Below are 15838 nucleotides of genomic sequence, written 5' to 3' on the forward strand. Positions count from 1 at the left end.
TATGCTCATTTACCATACTGATAAACCTGTTTCAGCTTTGAAATAGGCAGTGTGAGAGATGTGTGACTTGACAAATCACTTTGTCTTGTGACCTATTGCACTGCAATTGGCCATTATAATACTGATGTAGCCAGATGAAGCTTTGGAGGAGTCATTTATTGAAACATCCCTACATCCTTTATATGTTTTACATTTTATTTCCCTCAAGAAATGCAGATATTGCTTTAAATCCTATTGTTGATCAGTAAATGGAGATTGATTTGATCTGTGGAGTTGCTTTTGCCCAGTATCTCTGCTACAAAAGACACTAAAAACAGGCTTTATTATGAGACTTCTTTAACGAGCCTCATCTCAGTTTATGTGACATTAATTCATTTCCACATTCAATTTTTTCAGGATCCCCATGCAGAGGAGTTTGAAGACAAAGAGTGGACCTTTGTCATTGAAAATGTGAGTGCTTTTATTACACTCTTGTTGTTCTGGTGAGTTCTATGTGCAGCCTGACACCTAGTGCTCAAATACAGTAATCACACTAATGTGGCAGTTTCAGAGTGCAAGAATAAAGAATGACTGATTTGAGGCAGAATATGTTTGTGTCACTTAGTGTCTGTTCACCCTTAGTTGTTCATGTGGTTTGACAAGTGATTATGTAGTTTGGCTGAACTGCCACGCTCAGAATTTGGATTAATTTGTTTTGTCTCTTAGTTTAAAAGCAGGTTATTTGTCTGGCTGTTTTTTCATCAATGCACACAATTTTAATGAAAAAACAACGAATTTTAATGCAAATACAACAAATTCACCATTCCAAGTGGCTTTGGCCTTCTAGAAGATAGCCAACTTTTATGCTCTTGTATTGCATTGATTGGGGCAGTCGTGGCCTAATGGTTAGAGTGTTGGACTTTTAACCCAGAGGTTGTGGGTTTGAGTCTCAGGGCCAGCAGGGATTGTAGGTGGGGGGAGTGAATGATCAGCGCTTTGCCAAAAATATGGCAGAGCTTTGCGTCTTGGTCAGCTAGTTATCTTGTTGCTTGTTGGACCACAATTTTATGACAGAAAAAAATAAATATGGCTGCTTTTGACTGATCTTTTATACTGAAGGAGTAAATATTTTACAGTGATTGGAATCTCTCTGCATCCTCAAAGGCACAGACACAGGGCTCTGAATGAAAAAACACAATTTAAGACTTAAAACCCAGTTGTAATAAATGCTGAGGGAGAGTCTGGGGACATGTGCATAGCAAACATGTCAGTTAGGGATGTTATCTTTGATATTGCTGCTTTCTCTCTCTTTTAGCAGGCCTCTGATTATAGATCAGTAAACATCACAAGCTGTTCAGTGGTCTTGTCTGAGCTGTGTTTTGTGGTTTCATTTGCTGTAGAAGAATATCATATTCTAAAAATATAAGCTAAAAAAAATTTTCCTCCAGATTTATTACAACTTTATTTCAATTTCTCACTTTCACATATTCAGAATGGCATATTAATTAATTACACTACTGTTCAAAAGGTTTGTGTGAGGGAGATTTTTTTTTAACACTTGTATTTAGCAAAGATGCATTCAACTGATCAAAAGTGACAGTAGATTTCTTCTTGTTTCATTACATGTTCATTCGAACTTTCATCACGTTTATCAAAGAATCATAAAAAAGTATATATATCCACAAAGCAGCACAACTGTTTTGAGCACCGAATCAGCATATTAGAATAATTCATGAAGGATCATGTGACACTGAAGAAAGACTGGAATAATTCAAATTCAGCCTTGCCATCACATGAATGAATTACATTTTTAAAATCTATTAATATAGTATTACTATTTAAAAATGTTATTGTTTTGATGAAATTAATGCAGTTTTGTTGAGCATAAGAGACTTTCGAATGGTTTCGAATGTATTTTTACAATTGCAGATGAATCTTTTATTTATTTATTTAAACTGTTATGCCGTATATATTTTGCACTACACTAATTTTCCATTCTTAACATGGCATCTGTCTGTGTCTCTGGAGAGAGGCTCTTTGGATCCACAAACATGGGCATTGGTCCAGACAGGGCTGTCCTTTCCATCTGTCTGCTCAGCAGACACATGCTCAAACATCAACACAATAATAACTCCCATCACAGCTCCATTGTAAATGTCTCTGCTGGCAAGCGCTTGTCAATGTCTCTGTTCTTATGAGAGACTTCTACACACACACACACACACTTGAGATGTCCTTTCTGTGTGTGTGATGACCATATTTGTGATTTGTGATTAATAGATGAAATGGTATTCCTTTTGTGTTTGGGTTGTGTGCAGGCAGATGGAGAGAGGTCGAGGGGAAAGTGAGAACACAAAGCGTAATATCTGAATTCCTCTTGTCCATACACACCTCACTAATAACAGACTGATCAAAGACATGCCTGTCATCTGACACCAGCAGTGAGATTAGAAGAGATCCACATACACCAGGTTCCCACAAACGTACTGAATTCCTCCTTCCACAAACATAAACACTCCCTTCTCCCACAGACTCTCTCTCTCTCTCTCTCTCTCCCTCTCTTTCTTTAACTTGCATTTTTGCAGTTGTTTAGTTAATTTTTTTATCAGTTGATACGTTTGCCATATTCATTAATTTCAAACCATTTTACTCTGACATTATAATTGATGATAAGAGTACAAAATGACAGAAAAATTATAGAAAATGTCCGACTGTCACAGACATTTTGAAAAATGTTTTAACAATTAATGGATAGTTCCTCATAATTCTGTTCCAAACCTCTATGTATTTCATTCTTCTGTGGAATACAAAAGATATTTTGAAGAATGTTGGTAACCAACCAGTTTGTGAGTTTAAAATTGAGACATTTTTCAAAATCTTTTAAAATTCAGTTTTTGTTCCGCAGAAGAAAGTCATAGTTTTGAGTAAATGATGACAGAATTTTCAATTTGAGATAAAAAAAAAAATTCCCCCACACATATATTTACATAAACATAAATATTTACATCCTCATATTTTTATTTTATAGCATGTTTGAAGTATAATTCTGCAATAATCATCATGATGCATCTTTTTTTTTTCTTCTTGAGATTTGACATTATATAAAAACATAATAATTTTGCCCTGTGCTCCTGCCTGCTGTGAGAAATGAAGGAGAACAGAAGAAAGAATGAGAGAGGGATAGAAAGAGAGGAGTATAAACGTGGGAGGGAGAAGAAAGCATTCCAAGAGAGACTGACATCAAAGCCCCTTGAGCTGCCCTATTTGGCACCACATTTCTCTGTGTGTATTTGTGTGTGTGTTTGAGAGAGAACAGTGGCAGCATTTCCAGCCATTTCAGTCTTAATTCCTCATATCAGTCTTGTGTTCTGTTTAACTCTGGGTTTAAACCTGCAGTTGTGTCTGTAGTTTGTTTCTGTAGTTTTACATTTGTGGAAATTGTTGTTTTCCATTTTTTCCCGACTGGAGTCATGCTACTTTACAAAATTGAAGACTAGCAAGAATGTAGTCTCATTCTGAAGCTCTAATTATCTGTGAAGTTTCTTATAAGGTGCATAATGGGAAAATGGATAATGGAAAAGCATTGGAGTATACCAAAATTCTGTAATCATTTATTCTGTGAACTGTTGCTGTATGGAAAAGTGTTGAAGAATCCTCCAATTTTTTATTTTTGGATGAACAATTTCTTGCTCATTTCCTCCTCTAGCCACTAGAGGGCAGCACGTGACTGACTGCAAATAGGTTATGTTCCCATGTCCTGAAATAGAAAGCAGGAATAAGAGGAAAGATTAAACAATGTGAAGTAAATGTGTACATTTCAAGATAAAATAAAACACTTTGTCAAAGCAGAATGATTCACTTCCTGTTGTTCAAACATTGATTGTTCTTGTTTATGTTCTATTGTTCTGTCATTCTTTTTTGAAATTATTTTCTTTCTCTTTCTGTCTCTCTTTTCCTGATGATCTGCCGCCTTTTGTGGACTTCGTCCAAAACATTTAAAGTCATTTCCACATCAGTTGTCCTCTGCGCAGGGGTCCTCGCCGCATCTGCGTCTGTGTCAGGAGCACATTACGTGGGCTACTGGTCCTCGCGCTGCCCCTGGTCCTGCGCTTTTCTGGAGACCACACAGAATAATTCAGCCACCCAGCCAGGCATACTGAGCAAAGCTGGTGTGGAGAATGAAATAGAAAAGTTTGTGTGTGCCTCTCTAGGGATTAATCTGAACTGAATGTAACTGGCTCTCAACTTTTATTGCTGCTTTGCTTTGTGTAATTATGTCAGATCAGAGCCTCAGAAGCACATGGATTTCACTTTAAATGGGATATTAACCTGGGTGCTCTTATAGGGAATTTATTTTATTTTAAAATCCCAATTTATTGTGCTCAAGATTGTCTGTGGTTGAAGTTTGAGTCGAATTTTCATTTTGGTGAAATCCAGGGATGCGCCAACATTTGATTTCATGTTGTGAATGCTAACTAATAAATAGCAGATTGTTAGTGCTTTTAAATCTTAATTGTAATGTAGTGTTGTTGAATGAGGTAATCTAAATACAAAATAGGGATGCGAAAGTTTTTGTAAGTGTTAAATGGTCCTATTAATTTTTTCAGTCATATAATTTTTTGGTGGGAGATGTGGAAAAGTGGAAGTCCCATTTATGATGGTTGTTGTGTCTTCAACTAACAATAGAGAGTTTGCTAATAAACCTATGATTTTAACAGAAAATTATTTAAAAAATGATTTTCCAGGACTGAGTGTTCCTCACTCAATTCCAACGTTCTTCTGGAACTTTAAAGAACGTCTGCTGGTTTCATGTTGATGCAGAGTAAAACAAACTTTGTTTATACAATATGAACAACCAACAGCGACACTGAGAGCATTATGTACAGATATTGATCTTTCATGGTATGTGTGTGTATGTATACAGAATTCTGTGTGTGTGTGTGTGTGTGTGTGTGTGTGTTTGTGTACTATGCTCAAGTGCTCTAGAAGTTTAAAAGGGGAAAAGCAAGTTGTATTTTCAGTGTTTTGTATTTGAAACACTAATGTTCAAAGGTTTGGGGCGGTATGGTTTAATGTTTTTGAAAGGCAGCAGTCTTCACTCTTCAAAAAGACTGAATTTATTTGATCAAATGTACTGTAAAAGTAATGTTGTTACATACTACATTTTCAAATATTTGTTTTGCCATTTTAATATATTTTATAATGTAATATGAATTATCAGCATCCATTACTGCAGTCTTCAGTGTCACATGATCTTTCAGAAATCATTCTAATATGCTGATTTGGTGCTTTCTTATTAATATCAGTGTTGAAATCTGCTTAATATTTCTGTGGAAACGGGGATACATTATTTTCAGAATTCTTTTATGAGAAGGAGGTTCAAAAGAACAGCATTTATTTAAAATTGAAATCTTCTGTAACATTATAAATGTCTTTACTGTCAATTTAATTTAATGCATTCTTGCTGCATAAAAGTATGAACAGTAGTGTGTATATCAAACTACAAGTTTCCCCCCTTTTTAGAATGCTATGTATTATTTTTTATGGCTGGTAAATGTTTTCAATTCACTCCGCATTGGCAGTTGTGAGAGTTAAAGTCTGTATGTGTGTGTTTGACAGTCAGATTAACAGGATTCTTAACAGGGATGGAGATCAGATGTAAGGCAAGGTCACAGTCAACTCTGAGCCCATCTCACACACGTACACAAGCAAAGATATCCAAAACAGAAACACTCTTTGTTTTGCCCCTCTACTGTGAGATGGAAGTAGGAATAAACATGCACACATGTTAATCTGTTTCTCAGTTCTGAGGTCACACTGCTGCACACAGACTCTCTCAGGACACTATGTGTGTGTGTGTGTGTTTGTTTCTGTACTGATTTGTTATTATTTGGGCTTAGAGCTGTAACATCAGATGAGCACACACACACTTTTCTTCAGTGCTTGTGTTTGTATGTCACTTGTCCTTTATTCTTTGTCCAGTTTTGTCTTTCATTTTTTTAAGACCGTTTCCATCCTTCCTCACCTGCCTGGCTTCACATTTCTTTTTATCTCCCCTCATTCTGCGTCCATCCCTCCCTCTCTATCTCTTCCCTCGCATCTCTGCCATATTTATTTTTCTCTTTCTTTTTAAGATGGTGCCTGCTGATGGAGACAGATTATAGTGGCTCTGAAAAATTTTCCTCAAAGCCAAATATTTATCCACAAGCTTGACCTAGGTGTTCCCCCTCTCTCTTTCTACAGATTGCCATCTCAGACAGCACTTACAATACCATCCCCATCCCCAACTGCATGGTTATAGTCAGATACCAGTCAGATCATTAGTATAGTTAGATTAAATGATATCAACACTGGAAACATGATGCTAATGTGGTCTAAAACGTCCGATCTCTCTTTGCATACTTTCTCAAATGTAATCCGCTCTTTTAGGGTTTAAAGCACTGGAGTGTATTAAACATCTGCGAGTGAATGGCGATGGCCGTTGAATGTTTCGGTCGATGCAGTTGAAAAAAAGTGATTTTTAAATCTTCTTAATCCCTCAGTTTTTTTGGGGTGGGTTTTCAGCTACCATCAATTCATCTGTCTGTTTTTGTTTTGCTAGTTTCGGATCTTGAAAAACGGACGCCTAGTATGATAAAGTGAATTAGAGCTGTGGAACAATCGCACTGTTGTTCGCCTTCAAGAAACACTTACAGGAAATGCAAACACACAACGCTCATCCAGTATCTTGTATGGACATCTGAAAACAAAAATGGGATTAGGAAAATAAAAAACAGAAGGAGAGAGAACATGTAATCGTTCACTGGGAGTGTATGAGTTGAATTTGTAAATGGAAATATGCACGGCAGACTAATTGCTCTTTTTGTCCATATAATATGGATTTTGGTTTTTGTATAAATACTAACATATACTAACATACTAATATATTGCATAATTTAAAGGTTTTGCAGTCTGTGAGAGTTTTTAATAAATAAATTAATACTTTTATTCAGCTAGGACACAATAAATTGATCAAAGATGGACCAGTATAGACTTTTGCATTGTAACAAAAATGATTTGTAAAAAAAAAAAAAAGAAATCTTTCTGGTGTCGAACCAGCATATTAGAAAGATTTCTGAAGGATCATGTGACAATAGCTGGGTTTCCATCCAAATTTGTGAATTTAACTTGTGGGCAACATTTGCGAACATGCACCATTTCTGTCCAACGAGTCAAAGAGAACAAAATCATCACTTCCCGATAAACTGGCACTATACATCACTAAGAAAAGTACGAGAAGCTACTGAATATAATCATTTTAATTTAATAAACGTTGTTGATTAACAGTTCTGGGAGGCAGTTATATAGAAATACTACTGACAGAATTTGTTTGGACATTTCGGAATAACAATATAACAACATTTCACATTTTGTGGGACAAGATCGGTCCATTGGTCAGTCGGGATTTACGTCACATGACTTTTTTGAAGTGCTTGGAGGAATTTATTCGCAAAATGCATTTCCATCTCACATTATTCGCACGAACCCTTTTTCACACAGGTGAATTAAGGCATTTTTTATGCCAAATTCATCTTTTCTGTCACTCGATTCTGATGCGATCCTTCAAAGTGCACATTACAAGCAGTGTGATGGAAACCCAGCTAATAAAACATGGAGTAATAGCTGCTAAAAAAAATTCAGCTTTGCCGTTAAAGCAATAAATTACTTTTTAAGATTTATTTAAACATAAAAGTTACAATTTTACCGTTTTTACTATATTTTTGTTCAAATAAATGCAGCCTTGGTGAACAGATGTAAAAAAAAAAAAAAGAAAAAAAAAAGTTGTTTAAACAGTAGTGTATATGCAAGAAAAGAGAGATGACGTCTGTTTAATTAACATTCTGTTTTAGAATAATTTGATTCAGGCAGGTACTCTGTAAAGTATCTTCTGTTACTTAAACTCTTTTAAAACCATAGAGTCTGTGTGATGGATTAAACCTATTATGTCTGTCTTAAACGGCTTAAAACTTAAGAGCTAACACAGATACGACCCTCAAAGCCTGTGGGACGGTACTGCCATCGAACCTGCTTTACGACAGCATGACAGAAGCTCTTATAGCAGTTCTGATCCCGAGATTCCTTCAGACTCGGAGCGTTCGCAGATTGAATATTAAAGACTGAATGTTGTGTGTTGAACAAAAACAAAAAAAATCGCTTCATCAATTCACTCAGCAATGCATATTGTGATTTTTCTCCCATTCATTTTTCATCTCCCAGCCTGACAGTGAGAGCTTAGCTGGTCATGATAAACCTGTTGTAGAATGTAACTGTCACTTGCTTTAGAGTTGTGGCAAGTTGCTGTCTGCCACTTACAAACACACCTATAATTCTCTTATCCGCTCTAAAATAGTGTTATCCAGTGGTTAGTTCATGGGCTAAAGTCTGCGAGTGCTGCACATAACATAACTGATTATGATGGATTTCTTCTGTCAAACAGGCTAACTGTCCGCTGTCTAGAAGGCACACGCACACTCAGCGCTTTTCCACCCAGTACTGATAACGGTCTCCTTTATACCAGTGCTGGACTCACTGAGCATTAATTTAAGTTAGTGCTGTCGATATAATTACAGCTGTGTGTGTGTGTGTGTGTGTGTGTGGTCATATGAGGTGGAAACTGATGAGCTGGCACCTTTTAAAATGGGATGTTGGGTGTTAATCCAATAAATCTGTCTCTCTGGTGTGTGTATGTGTGCTTACCTGTCTCTCTGGTGTACATTGTGTGTGTGCTGAAATGCTGCAGTGTTGGAGATGTTTACAGAGCAGTATTTTTTTGGCCCACATTTGATAACTGAGAGGATGGAAGCGAGAGACACAGAGCAAAATAAATAATTAATAATTATCATTTTAGGAACGGGCTTTGCGACTTTAAAATGTGGCCATTTTATTTTTATTGTCATTAATTACTGACCATCATGTTGTTCCAAACACGTAAGACCTTTGTTCATCTTCAAAACACAAATTAAGATATTTTTGATTAAATCCGGGAGCTCTCTGAGGTCCTACCACACTCATAAGTACTAATAAACAGCCAATATGCACGCTCATAAGCAACTAGTTAATAGTGAGAATTGGTCCCTGTTACCTTATTATTATATTGCTTTTTAAAATACTTAATTTTACAAGTATTTGCTTAATTTTTTTTTTTATTTGCTTAAAAGTTTGCTTAATTTTTACTTTTCTGTTTGCTACTATCTTTGCATACAAATGTAATATTGTCATGCCAATAAACAGAGAAAGTATATTATAAGTATATATATTTTTTTTTTATATGAAAACTTCACACACTGTTTTTGAACCTCTTAAGTTGAGTTTTCCGATCTTTCATGGGCCTGGTGTATGTGATTTTTAAGAGTCATTTTTGGCAGCGGATGCTTGTGCTTCATCAGAGAGCCTGAAAGAGACTGTAGGTCACAGGGTTTGGTGGGTTGCGGAGAGAGATTTATTTTCTGTTGTTGTTTTGTGCGTTCATAGGCACCAGGCGGTGTCCCAGTGTGGACATGCTGCAGAAACAACATCTCCAGTATTTGAGCACAGCTTTTTGTGATTTCACTCTCTCTCATCTCTCTCTGAAGGTATTAAGCTGGCATCTTCTCTTCCTCTCTTTTATAATAGGCTGGTATTGTTTTGGGCTCTTTTATTATTTTGGTGGCTGGTATTATTTTTGATTTCCATAAGTCTTGGTCTGTTGGCTTTGCTTGTCTTTTATGTTCAGCTGGAACAATGGCAATCCCCCAGCCACCGGCCCTACCCTCAATAACAATTCCCACAAATAATGACACTACCCCTAATCTGTGTGTGTGTGAGCTCCACTCAATGACAATTTGGGGAAATCACATTTGAATCACAACAGATGAGTGATGACAGACAGAAACATGCCTTGAGTGATGCCAACTGAAAATGTGTCATCCGTTCTCTCCCTCTTTGTCTTTTCCTTCATATATTTATATTCGGCTCTGCGTTCATGCAGAAACTCGCATCTGGCATTTATTGATGGAAAAGCCTATTGTGGCCCATTTCTTTGACAAACACCCTCAGTGTTGATGCATCTTTTTTTATAGAGCTACATTTTTGATCCCTTCAGGGATCATCTCTGGTTGAGAACCGAGAACCGGTTCTGTGAGCCAATATTTGGCAATGAAACAGTCAAAAGTTAAATTTTTTTTTTTACCTAGCATCCCTCTTTCTTTGCGTCCTCTTCCACTGCTCTGTGTGTGTGTGTGTGTGTGTGTGTGTGTGTGTCTGTGTTGGGAAGGAAACCCCACAGCCCTGACCCACACCCCCCATACTGGCACCAGCTGTGGATCAATAGTGGGACAGCTGGGACTTCCACCTGCCTAAACCGTACACACACACACACCCTAAAGTGGATGAAGCTCCCGGTCGCACCCCTTTCTTCCTCAGGCTTTCTGGAAATGTCAGTCAAAGGAAGTTTGAGGTTCACTTTAGGTGTGAGAGCCTGCAGGGGTTTAGTGGTGTTCTCCTCTAACAGTAACACACAAATACACAACACACACTCATACATGCAGATAGGAAATCTTGAATATAGTCGTCATTTGAATTATTATTAATGCTATCCTCTCAGTCGTGGTGTTGGATTATTATTGAGTTAACAAAACAAACATTTAAGCACAGGTCACAGGCAAACATGTCCATGATACACTGGGCAAACTGTAGACAACACAAACATGCCACGGCACCTGGACGTCACCCAGAGTAATGTTATAATCACTTATTACTGCAGAACATCTTGTTTTACAGTTAATAGTGTTGTGTTTTCAGAAAATGGCACACATGTCAACTGGAGTTGGGCAAAAAAAAAATCATTGTTGTGAATAGTTGCAATGTATATATAATTTCTATAGCCTTGCCATTTTGAATTTGTATACAGAATTGCAATGTAGACATTGAACTGCACATATAGTATGCAGTTCATAGTATAGTATTATTAGTATAGCATTATAGTATTTATTAATATTTTGAATTAGCTTTTTATATATTTTTTATTTGTTTAAATTTGAATAAGTTTGTTATTTGATTTGTCAGTTTTATTTGTTTTCAATATTTCTATTTAGCTTTATTTAATTTTTTTTATTTTTAATACATTTTAGTACTTTTTAATATTACCTATATTTATATAATTTCCTAAATGAAGCTTACATTTTGTGTCTAGTCTTTAATCTTATTTAGGTTTCATGTCAATTCCTAATAATTATTAATACTAGTTTAGTTTTGGCTAACAATAACTAATACTGTTACCTAACTTTGGTTAGTAAACAGTGTGTTTGTGTGTTTTCTTTAACTTAATACAATCGCACAATGCTAATTATGTAATCAGCAAAACGCTTTCTGACATTTTGTATTAAACGTCTCTTCTTTGGGATTGAATGATGACGGTGGTTTAAAGATATTTTGCAAAATATACACAAAACTTTAAAAAAATGTATGTAAAGTTAAAGTTTTCCACAATATGTAACAGTCTTTAAACACAAACAATCAGTTTTTAAACACTTCAGTTTCACACTCTTCTCTCAGAAAGAGAAGAGTCTGTGTTGGTGTGTGTGTGTGTGTGTGTGTGTGTGTGTGTAGAGAGAGATATGCTCCTTAAGGGAGCAGCAGGGGGCAGCAGTCAGCCACCCTGGCACCTTCATCTCCCCTCTCCGCCAGGTATTTAGCAATTCTGTGGGTACAATAGCTGCGTATTGATAGTCATATCCCTGTGATAAATTAAAAGTGTCTTATTGTCTCTTTTCATTTTACACATTGTCATAACCCTGGACGGTAATCTGGGGTTTTGATTGACACTGGCAGCCAGGGAAAAGAACACCCTCATTGTTTGCGCTCGTCAAATCTGTTAAACCTAATTCTTCCCTGCATATTTGCATATCCTTAAGTATTTTTTTCGGTGAAGGACTAAATCCTTCTTAAGTGTTTGATGCATTTTGAAATTCATTCATAAAGGACCTACATGCACTATTAGCTCGGTATAATGCCAGTGCATAATCTCAGCGATAAGACACGCTTTGGAGCGCTGGATTCTTCAGGGATGACATGCTGTATTTCCGACCGATTCAACAGGGGCTCAAATGTCAACACAAATGTCAAGTGGCTTCGTCGGCGAGCGGTTTTGAATCTTAGACGCAGGTTTTTTTTCTCCCTTTTATCATTTTCATTTACTGAAGGAGTCGCAAAGGACCATCTCCCGTCCCAGATGGAGTGCGGGATTGTGGGTAATTTGTCTGGGTGCGAGATTGGCAGGCGGCACTGTTGTTTTGATTGGGTCAGCACTCGGGCACTTTACGTCTCTGTCTGTGTTTCAGTCATCGGCGGTGCCGTTCGCTCAGATTAATCACCTTCAGCAAACCGGAAGAAGGGTTAGTGTGTGCTGACCTTGTGTCCTGTGTATGGAGCTGTATTGAGACGAAAATTGTCACTCTTCAGCTCTCTGCGTCTCAATCATCCTGAGAGTGCTCTGATAAGGGCTCCTTTTTACCTTGTGGGAACACTGATACATGCAAACACACTCGTGCGCCTGCAAGCCAGATTTCTATCTGGAGATCTATATGTAGTCGCTCCACATATGCGCACAGGCAGGTGTATGAATGCAGGCTCTTTGAGAGGTTATACACAGGGCCTTCATTTCTCTCTCTGCTCATTTTGTTTGGATTAAACAGGCCTGATGAGATAAATATATCTCACCCATAGAGAAAGCTTGAAATTAAAGGTGCTTGCTGAAAAGAAGGCCAAATAATTGCTTACAGCGAGAGAAGAAACTTGTACATAGTGTAAATGTGTAAAAATGTTAAAATGTAAATGTACATTTCTTGTTTGAGTCATTTCCAGTGTTTAGTTTAGGTGAATTGATTCTTTAACCAGTTCATGACTCTGATTCAGTGAATAGTGGCATTTTCACTCCGATATGTTCATAAAAGAATGCTCTATATTAAACATTTGTTTTGTATTTACTAATTAAATGATTCAATTATGAAAAATAATTAATTGGTAGATTAAAATAGCTTTTATATGATCAATATTTTAACAAATTATTAGTTTTCTAAATGGATTTAAAAGTGTTCTCTTTCCCTCCCTTTCTCTCTCTGTAATTTAATTTAGATGTTATCAAGTGAATGTATTAGTGGCAAATGATTTCGTAGCAATTTGTAGAATCATTTTGCAAAATTTCTATTTATTAATAGGTATTAATATTGGTGAAATTAACTGGGAAACTGATGATCTTTAACTTTTGCAGTATTTTGCTTCCTGCATTAAACTTGCATTAATCCTACAATCACAACTATACTGGCTGTTTTATTAAAATATTAAACCATATTTAGATATGGATTGAGTATCATCAAAGGGCTGAAGAATATTGAGAGATGTTTATGTATATTTGTCTGTATTGCCTCTCCCTGCACTGTGTGATGGTGTCAAAACATGTTTCACAGGTTGAGCGTGGTACTTTCATCCGGGAGGAAATTGCTGATACTTAGTCAGCAAGCTGAGAAAATGCCTCAAGAACAAACAATAAAAGTGATGATATTTATTTGGCTTTGTTAAATAAGGAGGCAGGTCAGGAAATGTCTCCAACTGTGTTTCCGACCTATCTAGCAAATGTAAAGTGTGCAGGTGGGCCAGTGTTTTGTTTTGTTTTGTTCCGTTTTTCTTCGATGTTGTTGCCCTAAAGTCATTTTGGCACATGGCTGGTGTCAAACCCTTTTCCTCTCATTAGTTTTTTAAACCATTATTATTATTATTTTTTTTTTTTACACAATCTGAATCCATAACCTGATATATCAGAATAGATTTTTTACTACACTTTACTAACCATAAATAAATCCAGTGAATTGGAGAGCAGAGTAATGGCCAGGTCAGATTTCCGTTCTAATGCCTTTAGAATATTCCAGCCCTTTTACCTGCAGGGGGCGCCATTGACCATTATGATTGGGTATGTTTACTCTGCTGGTCTTAAGAGGTGATGAACTAATACCCAGTTTGGTTATTGAAATGATTTAGGCAAATTAACGTCTTTAACTTTCAATGTGACCTTTCTTTGTTTGAGAGGTTGTTGACATGATGTTATCAAAGTGAAGCTTTATCTCACCAAAGAGAATTCCGTGTCACTCTGTTTGCTGTCATTTTTATCCTTCTGTTCAGAGTTTATACTCCATTGAGACCGTCTATATAAACTTGTATGCACATGTTCTAGGAGTGCCGGTTTCCTCCGGCGTGAGTGTGTGTGTTTGCTTTGAACATGTTAAAACAGGTGATGATTTTACCCATATGTGTAAGGTTTAGCAACATTCATTCATTGTTTTTGATCGTTTTCTTTTCTTTCTAAGGAAAGCACCATAGGGCTGTTTTGTTATATGCAAATTCTTAGAGTTTGAAACTGTTAAAAACATACTGTTTTTTTTTGTTTTTTTTGTATTGTGTTAAATGACCAATTGTATCAAATGAGTTAAAAAATGTATTTTTGCAGCTTAATAAGTATTTAAGCATCTCTTTGTTTTTTGTGTGTGTGTGTTATTTTAGGAATCTCCGTCGGGTCGTCGGAAAGCGCTGGCCACCAGCTGCATTAACATGAAGCAGTACGCCAGTGCCATGCCCACACAGACAGACGTCAAGCTCAAGTTTAAGCCGCTGTCCAAGAAAGTGGTTTCAGCAACACTGCAGTTCTCCCTGTCCTGCATCTTTCTGCGAGAGGGCAAAGCCACGTAAGAGCAGCCCACTACACCATCTGAAACCAGCTGACTGCACCCACCCTGAAGGAATGCTGCCACTTCAAATTCCACTCTTATTCCTTTACTCTCTGTGCATTTCTTTCTTTTTTTGCCTCAGTGACAGGGAGAGATAATACCTGACATTCCCAGAATGTCTTTCCCTGGATCTTTCCCCCTTTCATCCCTTCCTCTCTTCTTCTCCCCCTATGATTTCATCCTGTCTTCATACACACCCCAGTGAGGTTGTTCTCTCTTTCGCTCTCTGGAATGTTCTTGCCATTCGTTCTGCCAATTGATCTGAAAGGATATAATTAAGTATTTCGCTAAATAATATGAGCTTTATCTTTGATATATATAAAATTTATTTTTTTGAAGAACTTGACACCCCCCCCCCCCCCCAAAAAAAAAAATCATGATCTTTTAGATTTTGACAGCTAGAGTTTCACAGAGAGAGCCTGATGCTATTCATTTAGTACAAATATGCACTTTCTTAGTAGGAATATTCCTACTTCTCTACTAATAGTATGCAAAAAGCAATACATCAAAAGAGTAGTATAGCTAAAGCAGCAGTCACACTGCACTTTTTGTTTCCATTCAAATGCATGTGAATGCATCAGACTGGAAATGCAAGCTCGTGCAAAAAGTTTCGCATTTTGCTGCATTCCTAAGTTTACATTTGACTTGATGAACTCTGACTTGCGAATTTGTATCATGTGAAACTGTATGACCAACAGCATATCGTTATGTCAAAGCATGACCTAATAGTGCAATTAAACAAACATAAATTTAAAAAACTGCATTACTGCAGAAATGTGAAGTAGATTGTAAGTTTTTACATTATTGATGTATTATTATGTTACGTGTTGAATTGAAGTTTTTAAAAAGATGCTGTGGAGCATGATGTCACATAACGACGGTTGCATTGTTCAAAGAAATTTTGCATGCTCAAAGTCTAGTGTGACTGTGGCTTAAATACTCTGATTTGTTTTGTAGGTGTGCTTTCAGTGGATGCATTACTATCAGGGAACTACACTGCGACCAAAATGGTCGCATATGCGACCTTTTGAAATGTCATTGCGACCCTAATTTTTATGAGGTCGCAA

General features: G+C 36.8%; 1 protein-coding gene across 5 annotated transcripts in view; it reads left to right on the forward strand.

Moving 5' to 3' along the window:
* The window catches only part of ehbp1 (EH domain binding protein 1), a 130067-nt gene that overhangs the window by 23383 nt on the left and 90846 nt on the right, over positions 1-15838 (forward strand). For all 5 annotated transcript variants that reach the window (XM_059520272.1, XM_059520273.1, XM_059520276.1 and 2 more), the window contains exons 5-6: positions 397-450; positions 14548-14729. In XM_059520272.1, the coding sequence (XP_059376255.1) occupies positions 397-450; positions 14548-14729 (236 nt within the window). The remainder of the gene's footprint in view (positions 1-396; positions 451-14547; positions 14730-15838) is intronic.

This window comes from Carassius carassius, chromosome 32, assembly GCF_963082965.1.
Source record: "Carassius carassius chromosome 32, fCarCar2.1, whole genome shotgun sequence".
Taxonomy (NCBI): Eukaryota; Metazoa; Chordata; class Actinopteri; order Cypriniformes; family Cyprinidae; genus Carassius; species Carassius carassius.